This window comes from Heterobasidion irregulare, assembly GCF_000320585.1.
Source record: "Heterobasidion irregulare TC 32-1 unplaced genomic scaffold scaffold_11, whole genome shotgun sequence".
NCBI lineage: Eukaryota > Fungi > Basidiomycota > Agaricomycetes > Russulales > Bondarzewiaceae > Heterobasidion > Heterobasidion irregulare.
Genome location: NW_009258207.1, coordinates 967,182 through 980,931, shown reverse-complemented (window position 1 = coordinate 980,931; position 13,750 = coordinate 967,182). Strand labels below are relative to the sequence as shown.

Genomic DNA, 13,750 nt, shown 5'->3' with positions numbered 1-13,750 from the left:
GGGAGGTCATGGCGGATGTCGTGGGCGATTGTGACGATAACGTCGTCAACTAATGATTGCTAGCGTTGAAAGCGTCGCGGAACTGCCACGGATGTTGCTCGCAGTCGCGTCAGAAAACGAAGGAAAGGCGTGAGCCCCCACCTGCAAACAAGTACAAACACGCCGCCGCCGTCCGCCACGACGCCGCGCGCACTCGACACTACTTCACGCCATCTTCGAAACTCCCACCGCTTCTCGCTCCCATACGTCTGCCCAAATGGTGCGCAGTATGTACAGCCTCTCACCCTCGCCTGGCCCCGCGCTCTCGCCGTCGTTCACAGACTCTTCACTCGACGGCTCCGTCTCCGCCTTTCCTGAGGATGAGTCCCGCCCGGGCTCGCCCAGCAACGGGCAGCATTCCCAGTTCACCGTCGAAGATCTCAACGGGCAGGGGGCCGACACCGTGACGTGCCAGTGGGAAGAGTGCGGGGTCGTGTTCAACCACTTGCCGACGTTCATCGACCACATCCACAATGGTCTGCCCACTGCTTGCTGAAACACTTGCTTGACGAGATTCATTTCTCTAATATGATTTTTTTTTCGGATACTCAGATCACATTGGCGTGCACAAGTCGAATTACACGTGCGAGTGGGCGTCGTGTAGCCGTCGCAGCCTCCCGCAGACGTCTCGCTTTGCCCTCATATCCCACATCCGCTCCCACACGGGCGAGAAACCTTTCATCTGCACGCGTCCAGGTCTGTTCCGCTCGCCCACGCTCCTGATCAAAGGCAGATCTCGGGACACTGACTGCGTCTCGTGCCCGATTTCCCCCACAGAATGCGACAAGTCTTTCACCCGCTCCGACGCCCTCGCGAAGCACATGCGCCTCCAGCACAACATCTCCCCGCCGCTCCCTGGCCGTGGAGGCAGCCGCAAGCGCAAGCGCGGCGACGATCCTCCCGCAGCCGCCGATGCCCCGCCTCACCCAAACGCCGCCCCGGACCCCGCGGGGTTCACGACTTTCAAGGTGGAGCCGCACACCCCGCGCGAGCCGTCCCCCGGACCTCCTGGCGGAAGCCTCGGTGCGGGTGGCTTGCGCGGAGGGCACGAAGATCATGGGCCGCGCTCGCCGAGCCCCGAGGATGGCGGCGAGGACGACGGGCTGCCGGCGCACCTTGCGGATGTGGCGGACCCCGCGACGGGGCTGATCTTTGGGCGATCGCCGGCGATGGTGCGGTATCTGGTGATGAAGGCAAAGGAACAGTATGCGCTGCGGGAGCATTATGCGCTGATCGAGGAACTGCGGACGCTGAGGGCGCAGGAGAGGGCGTGGAGGGAGGCGAAGGACGTTGCGCTGGACGATGTGCTTAGGGCGGAAGTCGGGTGCGTGTCTACAAACGTTTCTACCTTTCCTATTTCTATTTTGTGCGGCATTCGAGATAGAATCTCGTGGTTCACATTTTTTTCTGCTGTGTCGCAAGTCGTTATCGAGAATGCTAACGATGCCCCGTTCTTCGGGGTTTGTGCCTCTTCATAACCGCATATAGCCCTCCATCCGACCATCTCATCGCGCCGCTCTCTGTCGTGCACCAGCTCGGTCCATATGCCCCGCAATCTCAACCTCCTCTCCATCACTACTACGCATCTCAATACGCACCCCAGTACGCACCCCAATACCGGCCCCATTCACGGGCGCCCGTGCAGATGCCCGTGCAGATGCAGATGCAAGGGAGTTATCCGCCGCCGGAAGGCTACCGGTAGCGTACACGGATGGCATGGATCTTGGCTCCTGGGGGCCCTTTGGTCTGGTCTGAGTGTGTGTATCATAAGCGGTGTTGGCGCTGTATCTTGTTATTTATGTTTTGCTTTGCTTTTTGCTGTCGGTGTGTGTACTCTAATATTTATCTCTGGATAATTCTCTTGCGCTTGATCGTGTTTGAGGACGTCGTCTTGGTCAAGTCAGGTTAGTCAACGTGTTAACTTCCGCTTGTCCATCTTATGGAGTCTTTCTAATGATCTTGTATTTGCAGATCCATTTCTTTTGGGGCGAACATTTAGATAGGCTGGCCACATGTCAACGGTTTCCGACCATGTGCAATGAATCTTTGAACACAATTGTTTTTGAAGAAGACGACTGGATCCTGCAAGTGAGTCTGCTTCGAGGTCAGATTGGAAATATTTTGAATTCATGAGATGACGGACACAGATGAAGGGTGATGGGCACTGCAGAAACTTGCAGCTGTCTAGTATAGTAGGCCTTGGTTCGAAACCATCGGCTGCGTTTGTACCACGGTCTCGAACAAGACGAGCACATGTTGCATGTAGAAGTGCTCAGGCCTCGACTTCGCGCAATGTCGAGCGTGAGTCGCTTGCCAGTCTTAACCAGCCAGGTTGGTTGGTGGCGCATAAAGATGTAAGAGCTTGACACAGTCGTTCGCGCGTGCCTATACCAGGCGGGCAAGACTCTGACCTGAAGATTAGACATTCATAGTTTTTGTGGGATCGTGGACATAGGTATTTGACGATTTTTTAAACACCAAACCAACAAACTCATATTGATATATCGCGCGCAGAGAAGGGTTAGTAGCATCCTATTGACAGGCAGAAGGCTCAGGTTTCAGTATGCAAGCTGCTATCTCTGATTCCCGGTGCGCCATCAGACTCCCATTGTTGACTCATAATGGCTTGCTTGAATATTCGCTGCAAAAATTGTGCCCGCTATTGGCATGCGAGCCTGGTCATGGCATGCACATTGGAAAATATGGCAGTTTTTTCTCCTGTCCTAATCTGTACTGCTGGCCCGCCTCAGCAGTCGTGAAGCTTGTTTTTCAAACTGTTTCCTATAACTCAAACAACTCATATTCGACCGTACAAAATGACTCTTCAGGGCAACCACATATCTCTATCGTACACATACTCGACAAAAACACAGCACCTCCATGGGATTAAATCACTCTCTTCGAAGTCGCTCACGCTCCATATTCCCTCTACATCTATCCACAATTCGCAGTGCAATTCGTCCCGGTCAAGTTGAGGGGCTATCATAAATGTGTGAGCCTACGAATTTTGGAGAAATAATCAAGGTAGCTCACCCCTGCAGTGCAGCACAGGGGAATTCTGGGGAGTATTCCGGCGCAAGTAGGGCCTCCCGCTACACAGCCAGCAGCGGTGCCCGCAGTCTAGAATTAAGAAAGCAATAAGTCGACATTTCTCCTCGATATTAGGGCGTATATTGATGTTCACATAAGTCAGGCAACAGAGAGGTGTCTGGCCAGTAGGGCAAGCAGCAGCCGCGATAGTCGCGATGGCGAGGGCCAGGACGGAGAAGGCAGAGAGAGCAGAGATGCGGGCAAACATGATGAGTACGAAGTCGCTTTGTCGAAGACGCTGAGGTAGCTCAATAGCAGGTTGTGCTGTAGAACTGGGGGAAAGTACCCGCCCTCCTCTGCCCTTATATCCTCCTGTTTGCTTCAAAACGCCGTAACGGCAATAGTCCGAAGCTGACACCTGGAACAAGCCCCCGCATTTGCCCCCTCGTTCCATCATTTCTTCAAGCTTCTGACCTTTCCCTCTTCCACCTAGTCAAGTGGGTGCGACGTGTATTCAGGACCAATGTGGTCCTACATTCCCCCCTTCATATAACTGCTTCCTACAGCGTAGGTTTCATGGTATGTCTTTTTCGAGGCTAGACTTCCTCCACCGACGTCGGTATGGAGAGGTGGAAGAATGCAGGACTCTTCGATATGATTGTCTATCGGTGGCTCCTCCCGATTACCATTGATTCTTTATTATTTCTGGATCTGATTGATTTGTCGTTCAGGTTCCGAATTTTCGTCTCGTCAAATGATCCCGCGACACTCGTCAATTGGCCACTGGCACATGTTCACCAACCTTTGAGCTCAAATGACGATGAGAGGTTTCGTGGAGAACTCTATTTGGCCGCGAACGAAAGCAGCCTTGATCGTTGGATGTATGAGTCATCTTTTCATTCTAAACAGTATTCCTGATGCATTTTCCATGGCCAGGCTCGATCTGTGATTTCGCACCTGACCAGCAATGCTTGGCAATGTGTCTTGACTTCATGAATTCGTCGCAGTCCTATATCCCGGATCGTACTCTGATCTCTGGTACACTTGGCTATGGATCCTGGCCTTCTGCCTTGTGAGCAGGTCATCGGAGTCCTGTGGTGGTGTCACATCAAGCTTGTTGGACAGCGCCTCTTTTTCATTGGCACGACGCGCAAGGTTCGTTTGGATTCGCTCTCTTGATGTTGGCAAGGTCATACACAGAACACAATTACCTATGGAAAATACCGCAGGTACAAATAGTCGGCATAACAAAGTCCAAGGTCTCAAAGGAATGCCTTTTTTTTTTTTGGCTGCGAACCGAAATGTCACATCAAACTCATCTGACGCCGACATCGGCATCGACAGACACGCGCTCATCCGCTCCCCTTCCCGTTTCGAAATCTGGTATGCAATTGTACGTATTTTCTCGCGTTGTACAGTGCATTTTCGCCTCAGCCCTCGTGAATTTTATGCCTGGAATGACGTCTCATTCACATCAAATCTCAAAGCACCCATGTTCGATCGTACAGAACGACCCTCGAGGAAACCGGCATGTCACCTTCGTACATGATAATCCGTGAGACCACTTCACTGCCACTGCCTTTGAACTGCTCGTGTTTTGTGTTCACCAAAGCTCTTGTACAGTTGATTCCGATTGCGAATATGAACACTGAACCGATGAACCCATGCAGTAAGCCTATGAACTCTGCTTGGACATAAGACGGAACATCCCATGGTCGAAGTCCTGGTGCGCCATTGAACCCCATATTCATGTCACAATGACCGTGTTGGGTGTTGTTCCGCAAGACTATACAGAACATAATATAGCATCGAATGACACCGCAGTGGGCGAGTGTCGTAGCATGACGTTGGATCTGGTCAGGATATGCACATTGAAGGGTGTTGTTTGATTTATTCTACTCTCCTACGTGCTGCAGTCCCGCCTCAAGGTCTTAGCACTCGTAAAGTTTGACTCAAGGACGACCATATCATTTGCATCGCATTCGAACAAATCAAATTTATTCATACAAATGACTCTAAGGCCCTCACACTTCGCGTCCTTGCAGCATCGTTCAGCAATGCAAGGTGCAATTCGTCCCAGCGGTGGTCACGTTCAAAGCCTATCACAAATGATAGTAAGTATGCGAATTTCGAAGAAACCTTAAAACCAATATCTCACCGTGTTGCAGCACAGAGCAATCCTGGGACTGGGGGGTGTGCTGGCGCAGGGGGGGCCTCCTGCTACACATACAGCACCCGCGCCTGCAGTCTATGATTTAAAGATCGATAAGCAGACCTCTTCCAGAATCTGTGCGTATGTTCATGCTCACATAAGTGAGACAACAGAGGGCTGTCTTGCCAGCGGGGCAAGCAGCAGCCTGCCTGGACACGAGAGATGTCGCCGACCCCGCGATAGCGAGGGCCAGGACCGAGAAGACAGAGAGAGCAGAGATGCGGGAAAACATGATGAGTATGAAATTGCTTTGTCGAAGACGCTGTAGCTCAATGGCGGGTTGCGCTGTAGAACTGGGGAATAGCACTCGCCCGGATCGCCCTTATATCCTACCCAAATCGCCTTGAAGCGCCGTAACGGCAATGGTCCGAAAACGACACCTAGAACAAGCCCCCGCATTTGCCCCCTCGTTCCATCATTTCTTCAAGCTTCTGACCTTTCCCTCTTCCACCTAGTCAAGTGGGTGCGACGTGTATTCAGGACCAATGTGGTCCCATACTCCCTGCAGGTTAGGTCTCATGGTGCGTCCTGTTCGAGGCTAGACCTCCACCGACGTCGGTGTGGAGGTGGAAAAATGCACGGCCATTCAATAACATTGTCTGTTGGTGGGTTCTCCCATGGACCATCGTCACTTCATCACTTCTGGACTTGATCGATTTGTCTTTCAGGTTCTATATGTTCGCCTCATTCATCGTCAAAACATCCCCTGAAACTTGCCAGTCGCCTACCGCGACATGTTCAGTAACCTTCGAGCTCAAATGACGGGAGGACCCTGTGGAGTTCTCTGTTTGGCCGCGAACGAAAGCAGCCTTGATCGTTGGCTGTAGTAGCTATTTTCTCATCCAAAACAGCATCCCTGATCTAGTTTCCATCGCGCATGACCGATGACATCCCTTGTCTTGACGAGGTACGTTACAGTATTATCACTCACAATTTTGCTTGATTTCCGGAGATTAGACCCAGGCTCTGAACCTATGGAACTGGGCTCTTTCGCCTAGGAAGGAGTTCGTTGGAACCCCATGATATTTGCTGTAAGCTCTGTTAAACAGCGCCTCTTCGTTTGGGTCCACTAATTTCAGATTTGTCAGTGAAATAATTTGCAACGGATCTGAGGATAGAAGGATGTCGCAGGTGCGAAGGTTCGTAATACTTCTAGAGTCTAATCATTGACTGTTCTCTTGCTATCATTTGCAGCGGGCTAAAGCATAGCTGCTCACGATACACGGTAGCATCATCGGCATATACGATCGGCATATATGCGCCCATGCCCTCCCTTTCTTAGCCCAAATTCAAAAATGCAGATATATCGCATCTTTCCTCACAGTGCGATCCCGTCTCACCGGCCTCACCACTCAAGAAGCTCGATCCTGGCAGACCGTCTCTTTCAATCTAAACCGGTCATATTCGATCGTACAACTGACTCCTCAGGAAACCTACATATCACCATCGTACACATATTCGACAAGAACACGGCACTTGCATGAATCAGGTCACGGTTTATCACTTTCCATCACCGCTCAACAGTGCGCTGTACAATTCACCCAGGTCAGGGGGACAGGCTATCACAAATCGCAGTGAGCCTACAAATTTTGTATAAATAGTAGACATGATATCTCACCCCTGGATTGCAGCACAGAGCGACTCTGGGAATGACGCCAGTACAAGGGGGCCCTCCGGCTACACATAGAGTGGCATTGCCCGCAGTCTACAATTGAGAAATCAATGAGCAGGCTTGTTTCTCTTCTCTATATATTCATGCTCACATATTGGGTACAACAAACCGGTGCCTTGTCAGAAGGGCAAGCAGCTGCCTGCCTGGAGACGAGTGATGTTGCCGACCCCGCAACAGCGAGGGCCAGAACAGAGAACGCAGAGAGAACAGAGATGCGGGATAACATGATGAGTACAAGGTCGCTTCATCGAAGACGCTGAGCTAGTTCAATAGCAGGATGTGCTGTCGAACTGGGGGGAAGTACTCACCCTGCCCTGCTCTTATATCCTGCTCAGTTCGCCATAAAGCCTTAACAGCAATGCTTTGAGGTCGTACTTTGAACCGGGCTCCCGCACTCGCTCCCTCATTCCATCATTTCTTCAAGCTTTTGGCCTTGCCGTCTTACATCTAGTGGAGTGGGTGCGACATATATACAGGACTCTCGCGATCCGATATCACCTCCCTTATGTGGCTACTTCACACAGGGGAGGTCTCATGATGTCGCTTTTAAGGCTAAACTCCCTCCACCGACGAGAGGTAGAAAATGATCGGTTCTTAAATGCAGTTTTCTGTATAACCACATTTCCCGTTTGCATCTGTTGATTGTTCATTTTTAGACATAACCAATTTGTCCCCCAGGTTCCGTATATTCGTCTCATTCATATCTGAATAATTCTCTGAAATATTTCAGCCAGCCGCCCTGACACGTTCAACAACCCTTCAGCTCAAGTGATAGCAAGAGGCAACAAGGTTAGGGTCCGTGGGGTGCCCTACAGTATACTTCATCAAACTTGACAAGGCCTGCTTGCTAACTTCGTACCTGACCGACGACGCTTGACCAGGTGTCTTGATCAGGTTCGCTGCAATATTTATATATTTGCCTTTACTCTGACCTGTGGAGATTATCTTCGCTGTATGAAACAATCATCCATGGGGCTTGGTTCTTCCTTCTAGGATGGCCATATAAATTCAATGTTGAAGATTTTTGGACAGTGCCTCTTTATCGTCCGCACAATATTGCTTCGATTCAGTCATTGTTCATATTGATGACAGAATTTGCAGAACACGTTGAAGGCCATAATGCGAAGGTAGATACGAAGGTTTCCAATATTCAGTCTAGAGTTTGATCAAGATATAATGTGTTTACCTGCGTTGAAAGTAGACCGAAGCATGGCCACTTAGCACTACACATTAGACTCACCCAACGCCGAAACTGACATCGACACACACGCGCGCTCCTGCACTCCACTTCCTGCCTTACATTTCGCAACGCACATATGGTCCGCCTTTCCTTGTAAGTGCGATCACATTCCAGCACTTCTTAAATGATAGTCTCTCCAAATAAGAAGCAACATATTTAATTGTACAGAACGACCTTACAAGAACTCGGCCTACCAATCTCGTGCACTACAACCAATCAGAATTCATGAGGCCACTTGACCGCCCTCGAGCCGCTCATGCCTCATGTTCGTCAATCAAGCGTTGGTGCAGTTCAATCCGATGTCGATTTCTATTCCGAGAACATCAATCGTGCTCTACGAATTCATATAGTGAGCCTGTGCATTCTGTTCTGCTGAGATGATCAACTTACCTCCGACGCACAACAGACATCAATTTCAGGGGGAGTAGTGCAAGGGGGAGCGTGGCAGGGGATACCAAGACCCTACAATCGGTGAATGTCAAACGTATGATATCATCTTCAACGAGCATGTACTCACGTTTACGAGAGCATCGCAGCAAAGGTTCACTGGCATAGCAGGAGGACAAGTAGCCTGCCTGGATATGACAGATGCCGCCGACCCTGAGATAGCGAGGGCAAGGGCAGAGAGGGCAGAGAGGGCAGAGATGCGGGAAAACATGATGAGTATGAAGTCGCTTTGTCAAAGACGTTGAAGTAGCTCAATAGCAGATTGTGCTGTAGAACTGGGGAAAACCACCCACCCTCTCCTACCTTTATACTCTCACCAGCTCGCCACGAAGCGCTGTAACGGCAATGGTCCGAAGCCGACACCTGAAACAAGCTCCCGCACTCGCCCCCTCACTCCATCATTCCTTTTAGCTTTTGGCCTTACCATGTTCCACCTAGTCCAGTGGGTGCTAAATGTATGCAGCATCCACACGGTCCCATATTTTTGTGCAAGGTACGTCTCATGATATATTTCTTTCATGGCTAGACTCCTTTTACTGACGTCGGTACGGAGAGATGGACAATGGGCCGCTCATTCATGCGTTTTTTCATGGGAAGATTCCCCCTTTGCCTCTACAGATTGTTTCCTTTTGGACCTCATTGACATGTCTTTCAGGCTTCATTTATTCCTGTCTTTCTCGTTCGAACATTCTCCTCCTAGTTGGCCACAGCGACACGTGCAGTAATTTCTGAGCTCAAATGACGAGTGGAGTTTATACTCTAGTTGGCTGCGGGCAATAGCAGCCGGTGGTCACGTCGCCTTCTCACCCTCAGCGGTATCTCTGGTCTCATTTTCACTGAGTCATACTAGGCCAAACCTCTGAATTCGCTCCTGACCGGCCATGCCTGACCATGTGTCTTGTTGATGTTTGTTGCAGTATCATATTCCCAAATGTGCTCTGCTCTCCAGTACTTTTGATTCACAGAACTGGCGCTCCGCCTTGGAAGTAGGTCATCGGAGTCCCATGACAATTTATCATTAACCTTGTTGGACAGCGCCTCTTTCCCATCGGCACGACGTGCGAGACGCACTCGAATTCACCCACTCTCGATATCGGCAAAGTCATACGCAGAACACGTCAAAAGACAGAGAATATCACAGGTGCGAACAGCCGTGATGAAAATGTCCAGAGTCTGAAAATAATATCTTTGCTTTTTTGGCAGCGGGTCGAAGCGTCACATCAGACCTATCTGACGCCGGAATCGGCATCGACGGACACGCGCTCATGCGCTCCCCTTCCCGGCCGCAATTCTGAAACGCACACACTTGCACACATCGTATGGCTTTACTCGTGCTGCACGGCGTAGTGCCGCCTTGGCCCTCATGAGGCTTCTGAAACGGTTGTCTCTTTCAAATCAATAGACAAGCAACTCGCATTCCATACTCGCACAGAACGACTCTCTACGAATGTGGCACATCGAACTCGTACGCATATTCGACAAACGATCGTATTCCATATGACGCTACCCGCGTTTCAAATCTGTCACCTAACACGTTGCGCAGCCGAGTCCGATGTTCAGGACTGGAATCTGCGAACCCCGAGCAGTCAGCCGATGCACTCTGCTCCGCTCACGCTGCTCATCTTACCTCCGCGGCGCAACAGACACATATGCCGGAGCCGCTGCAAGCGGGAGGATTGTCCTGGCAGCCAGTTGCGATTGTCGTAAGCTGATTCACACATGGTCAATTGCATCATCGCAGGTATCAGAGCGCGGGCTCACATTGTCGAAAGCCGTGCAGCAGAGCCTTGTGGGCCTAAGAGCAGGACAGGCAGCCTGCCTAGATTCGAGAGATGTCGCGGACCCCGCAATAGCGAGGGCCAAGACAGAGAAGACAGAGAGAGCAGAGACGCGAGCAAGCATGATGAGTATAAAATCGCTTTATCAAAGACGCTGAAGTAGCTCAGTAGCAGGTCGTGCCGTAGACCTGAGAGAAAGCACCCCCCTTCCCCTCCCCTTATATCCTCCCCAGCCTCCCATGAAGCGCTCTACCAGCAGACATGGTCTACAGTCTCAAGTCGAAATTCAGAACAAGCTCCCGCGCTCGTCTCGTATGTCCATCATTTCTTTAAGCTTCTGGTCTTCCCATCTTCCACCTAGTCTAGTGGATGCGACATGTATTCAGGACCCACGCGGTCCCGACTCCCCCCCCCTCACAGGCTAGGTCTCATGGTGTGCTGCTTTTGAGGTTAGGCCTCCTCCACCGACATCGATGTGGAGCGGTGGAAAAATGGACGGCTCTTCGACGCGAGTTTATATCGACGACTACCCCCGTTCACGTTCGTTACTTGTTTGCTTAGGTATCCTTCCGGGCCTGCTCGAAATTCCGTCATGCGGTGGTTTGACATCAACCCTGACATACTTGCACGCGAATGTAGCCTCTATTGCCGACGGTGGGTGAGCTATCTCATGGTAGCATGCGTCCTGAGTTATCTTCGTCTCTCAATAGTTTTATGCGAGCCTGTGGTGGTGTTTTACCATCCGCCCTGATAGCCCCATTTCGACATTTAATGCCTTCCGGCCCTTACTCCACTTCCTCGCCGGTAACAAGACAGAAAAAAATTGCGATTGCGAGCACTTTCATTCTCAAATTCTCTTCATCACACGATTCTCATGAAAGAAAAAGCACAGTGAATATACATTCCCTGCGCCACCTACACACCCAAGATACCGAGGGAAATATTAAGATGTAGTGTAAAGAAATAGTATGTGGTATAACAGTTCTCGTCCTATCGCCCCCCCTGCCGACTTGGTTTTGCAACCTCATTCAAACAACGACGTTGATAGGATTGCAGCCAACCGCAATGCCGCCCTAGTGTCAAGGCATTTGTGAGCAGCTCAGTCGCAGGCGTGGGATGAGGGAACTTACTTCTTCGACCTTATCGCAGCACACAGGTTGTGACGCACAGTTGGACCCAGAACCGAACGCAGCCCCGGCTGAGATCGGGGTGCAATCCAAGCCGATAGGTACGTTGAGACCCTGGATGACGAGTCCAAGGAGACCGAGAGCCTTGGCAGCGGCATCAGAGGAAGCCTAATAATTCACAGATGAGTATCTCTCGAGCCTCGCTAGGCAAAATAGCACTCACATCCTCGACGGTGTTGCAGCACTGAATGGGACCACTGTTGCACTGGCTCTCGTAGTCATTCGAGTACCCATCATTGTCGTAGTCGTCGTGGTCGGGGTCGTAGTCGTCCTGGCCATAGCGGTCCCCGTCGAAATCTCCGTGGCCGCGGTGGTCGGGGTCGTAGTCGTCGTGGCCGTAGCGATCTTGGCCGTAGTGGTCGCGGCCGTGATCATCGTAGCCGTCGCGATCCCTGCCGTACTCGTCCTTGCCGTACACATCCTTGCCGTACTTGTCTTTGCCGTAGTTGTCCTTGCCGTAGTTGTCTTTGCCATAGTCGTCCTTGCCGTAGTCGCCCTTGGAATACTCCTTGGGCGCGTACTCGGGCTTGTAGTCCGACTTGGGGTCGTAGGCAACAGGAGATTTGCCGTAGTCGGCGACAGGTCCCGCCGAGGCGACCATAGCGACGGCGAGGATAGAAAGAGCGGAAAGAGCGGAGAAGCGGGCAAACATAGTGGACGACGTGGGGATAGGAATGTGTGTGAGTGAAGAGGCCTTCGTTCGACTGCAGAGGGCGGCTGGAGAACTGAGGATGCACCGACGTCGACGAGCCTGTATTTATACAAGACGGGGCCAACCCTGCTCGACCATGATATTTCTCTGTTTGGGCGGTGAGTTTCCTTTTCCACCGCACTTCGGTTCGCTGGATGCGACCGTCCAGGAAGAGGAGGCGAGGGCGACGCGGCTGCTCCAAACACATCCACAACAACGCGTCGAAGCCTCAAAGGCATCACGTGCGTACATGCCGTGACAGTTGCTCGTGTGCTTTCGTTCTGCCGCTGTCGTGTCTTTCCCCAGCTTGCAAATGTCTAAACGCAAGTCCCCATCCGACCAGACATCTCGGTGAGACTGTGCGAGGATCTCTGACTCGATCGCCACTGTCTATGCCTCACGATCCGTCGCTCTCTGCATGACAGAATCCAGACGCTGATCTTTGCCTTCAGGGAAACGATCCTATCGCAGGGAGTGCTGGTCGGGAAATCTTCACTGCGTGGGTGTGAATGAGCTCGCGAACTTGGTTCGAAAACTGGCCGTGTTCTTGAAAGCCTTCGGTTGATCGGAAAGACACCTTCAGTTGCGACACTCAAGTACTCGTGTTCACATCCGTTGCAGAGAAAACCAGCCGAACACGGCGAATATGCATTCACAATGCCAGCGACCCCCAGCCACTATACGAAGGAAAAAAATAAAAGGGTGGTGTATAGAAATAGTGTGTGCGAAACAGTCCTCCTCAGCTTCCCTCCTCCAGACTCGGGATCGCGCTCAGGCAGCGAGGTTGATGGGCAGGCAGCCGACGCCGAGACCCTAGCGAGCGCGCGAGCAATCCAGGTGAGCACAACAGTCATCGCAGCCAGGGAGCAGCGCGCTTACCGATTCGGTCTTGTCGCAGCAGACGGGCTGCGAAGCGCAGTTGGAGCCGGCGCCGACTCCGATCAAGACGTCGATGGAGTCGCAGTTGAGACCGATGGGGACGTTCGCGCCTTGAACAACGAGGCCGAGGAGACCGAGAGCCTTTGCTGCATTGTCAGAGGAAGCCTGTCGATCGAGGCGGATGTCAGCCAGTAGAACGTAAGGACGAATCGGGAAAGACTGCACTGACGTCTTCGACCGTGTCGCAACATTGGACAGATCCGGTATTGCACTGCGCCGAAAGGGAGTTCTTGGACTCGCTCTTGTACTCGGGCTGGTACTCGGGCTGGTACTCAGGCTTGTAGTCGTGCTTCGGGACGACCTCCTCCGGCTTGTGCCAGCCCGACGGTCCGGCGGCGACCATGGTGGCGATGGCGAGAACGGAGAGCGCAGAGAGGGTGGAGAAGCGAGCGAACATGATTAATAGAATGTGGGATAGGAGGCTGTGAGGGTGTCGAAGACGGAGGAGATCGCAACAACGGAGGAGAGCTGAGAACTGGAAAATATCCGTCCTCGCCCTCTCTTCTTATATCGTG

The 13,750-nt window shown here is 51.8% G+C and overlaps 8 protein-coding genes across 8 annotated transcripts; 2 read left to right on the top strand and 6 right to left on the bottom strand.

Annotated features, from left to right (window-relative positions):
- Positions 1–304: 304 nt before the first annotated feature.
- Positions 305–1,364, top strand: HETIRDRAFT_239108 (uncharacterized protein; the record flags this gene model as incomplete). Its single annotated transcript, XM_009553231.1, has 3 exons — positions 305–515; positions 592–735; positions 817–1,364. Coding segments are annotated over 3 exons (903 nt in total), but the record flags the coding sequence as incomplete, so codon positions are not given.
- Positions 1,365–1,583: 219 nt separating this feature from the next.
- On the top strand, positions 1,584–1,895 carry HETIRDRAFT_174687 (uncharacterized protein; the record flags this gene model as incomplete). The annotated part of the gene is made up of 1 exon (XM_009553230.1): positions 1,584–1,895. The coding sequence occupies one exon, from the start codon at positions 1,584–1,586 to the stop codon at positions 1,893–1,895; it is 312 nt and encodes a 103-aa protein (XP_009551525.1).
- Positions 1,896–2,863: 968 nt separating this feature from the next.
- HETIRDRAFT_327843 (uncharacterized protein) lies at positions 2,864–3,337 on the bottom strand (the record flags this gene model as incomplete). The annotated part of the gene is made up of 2 exons (XM_009553229.1): positions 2,864–3,018; positions 3,073–3,337. The coding sequence occupies 2 exons, from the start codon at positions 3,335–3,337 to the stop codon at positions 2,864–2,866; spliced, it is 420 nt and encodes a 139-aa protein (XP_009551524.1).
- Positions 3,338–5,324: 1,987 nt separating this feature from the next.
- On the bottom strand, positions 5,325–5,513 carry HETIRDRAFT_174685 (uncharacterized protein; the record flags this gene model as incomplete). The annotated part of the gene is made up of 1 exon (XM_009553228.1): positions 5,325–5,513. One exon carries the CDS (start codon positions 5,511–5,513, stop codon positions 5,325–5,327), a length of 189 nt encoding a protein of 62 aa, XP_009551523.1.
- Positions 5,514–8,467: 2,954 nt separating this feature from the next.
- Positions 8,468–8,851, bottom strand: HETIRDRAFT_174683 (uncharacterized protein; the record flags this gene model as incomplete). The annotated part of the gene is made up of 3 exons (XM_009553227.1): positions 8,468–8,527; positions 8,584–8,655; positions 8,711–8,851. 3 exons carry the CDS (start codon positions 8,849–8,851, stop codon positions 8,468–8,470), a joined length of 273 nt encoding a protein of 90 aa, XP_009551522.1.
- Positions 8,852–9,486: 635 nt separating this feature from the next.
- Positions 9,487–10,542, bottom strand: HETIRDRAFT_118867 (uncharacterized protein; the record flags this gene model as incomplete). Its single annotated transcript, XM_009553226.1, has 5 exons — positions 9,487–9,619; positions 9,947–10,012; positions 10,268–10,348; positions 10,402–10,455; positions 10,484–10,542. 5 exons carry the CDS (start codon positions 10,540–10,542, stop codon positions 9,487–9,489), a joined length of 393 nt encoding a protein of 130 aa, XP_009551521.1.
- A 904-nt stretch (positions 10,543–11,446) lies between these two features.
- HETIRDRAFT_174682 (hydrophobin-like protein) lies at positions 11,447–12,257 on the bottom strand (the record flags this gene model as incomplete). The annotated part of the gene is made up of 3 exons (XM_009553225.1): positions 11,447–11,491; positions 11,549–11,713; positions 11,769–12,257. 3 exons carry the CDS (start codon positions 12,255–12,257, stop codon positions 11,447–11,449), a joined length of 699 nt encoding a protein of 232 aa, XP_009551520.1.
- Positions 12,258–12,911: 654 nt separating this feature from the next.
- Positions 12,912–13,688, bottom strand: HETIRDRAFT_156764 (hydrophobin-like protein). The gene is made up of 3 exons (XM_009553224.1): positions 13,405–13,688; positions 13,176–13,340; positions 12,912–13,109 (listed from the first exon to the last, which is right to left on the bottom strand). The coding sequence occupies exons 1-3, from the start codon at positions 13,630–13,632 to the stop codon at positions 13,068–13,070; spliced, it is 435 nt and encodes a 144-aa protein (XP_009551519.1). The 5' UTR covers positions 13,633–13,688; the 3' UTR covers positions 12,912–13,067.
- Between the last annotated feature and the right edge of the window lie 62 nt (positions 13,689–13,750).

Coding starts and splice junctions, on each gene's coding strand:
- HETIRDRAFT_156764 (XM_009553224.1), bottom strand. CDS start 13,632: ATGTTCGCTCGCTTCTCCACCCTCTCTGCGCTCTCCGTTCTCGCCATC. Junction 13,341..13,404: donor GTTGCGACACGGTCGAAGAC/GTCAGTGCAGTC, acceptor CTCGATCGACAG/GCTTCCTCTGACAATGCAGC. Junction 13,110..13,175: donor GCTGCGACAAGACCGAATCG/GTAAGCGCGCTG, acceptor CGCGCTCGCTAG/GGTCTCGGCGTCGGCTGCCT.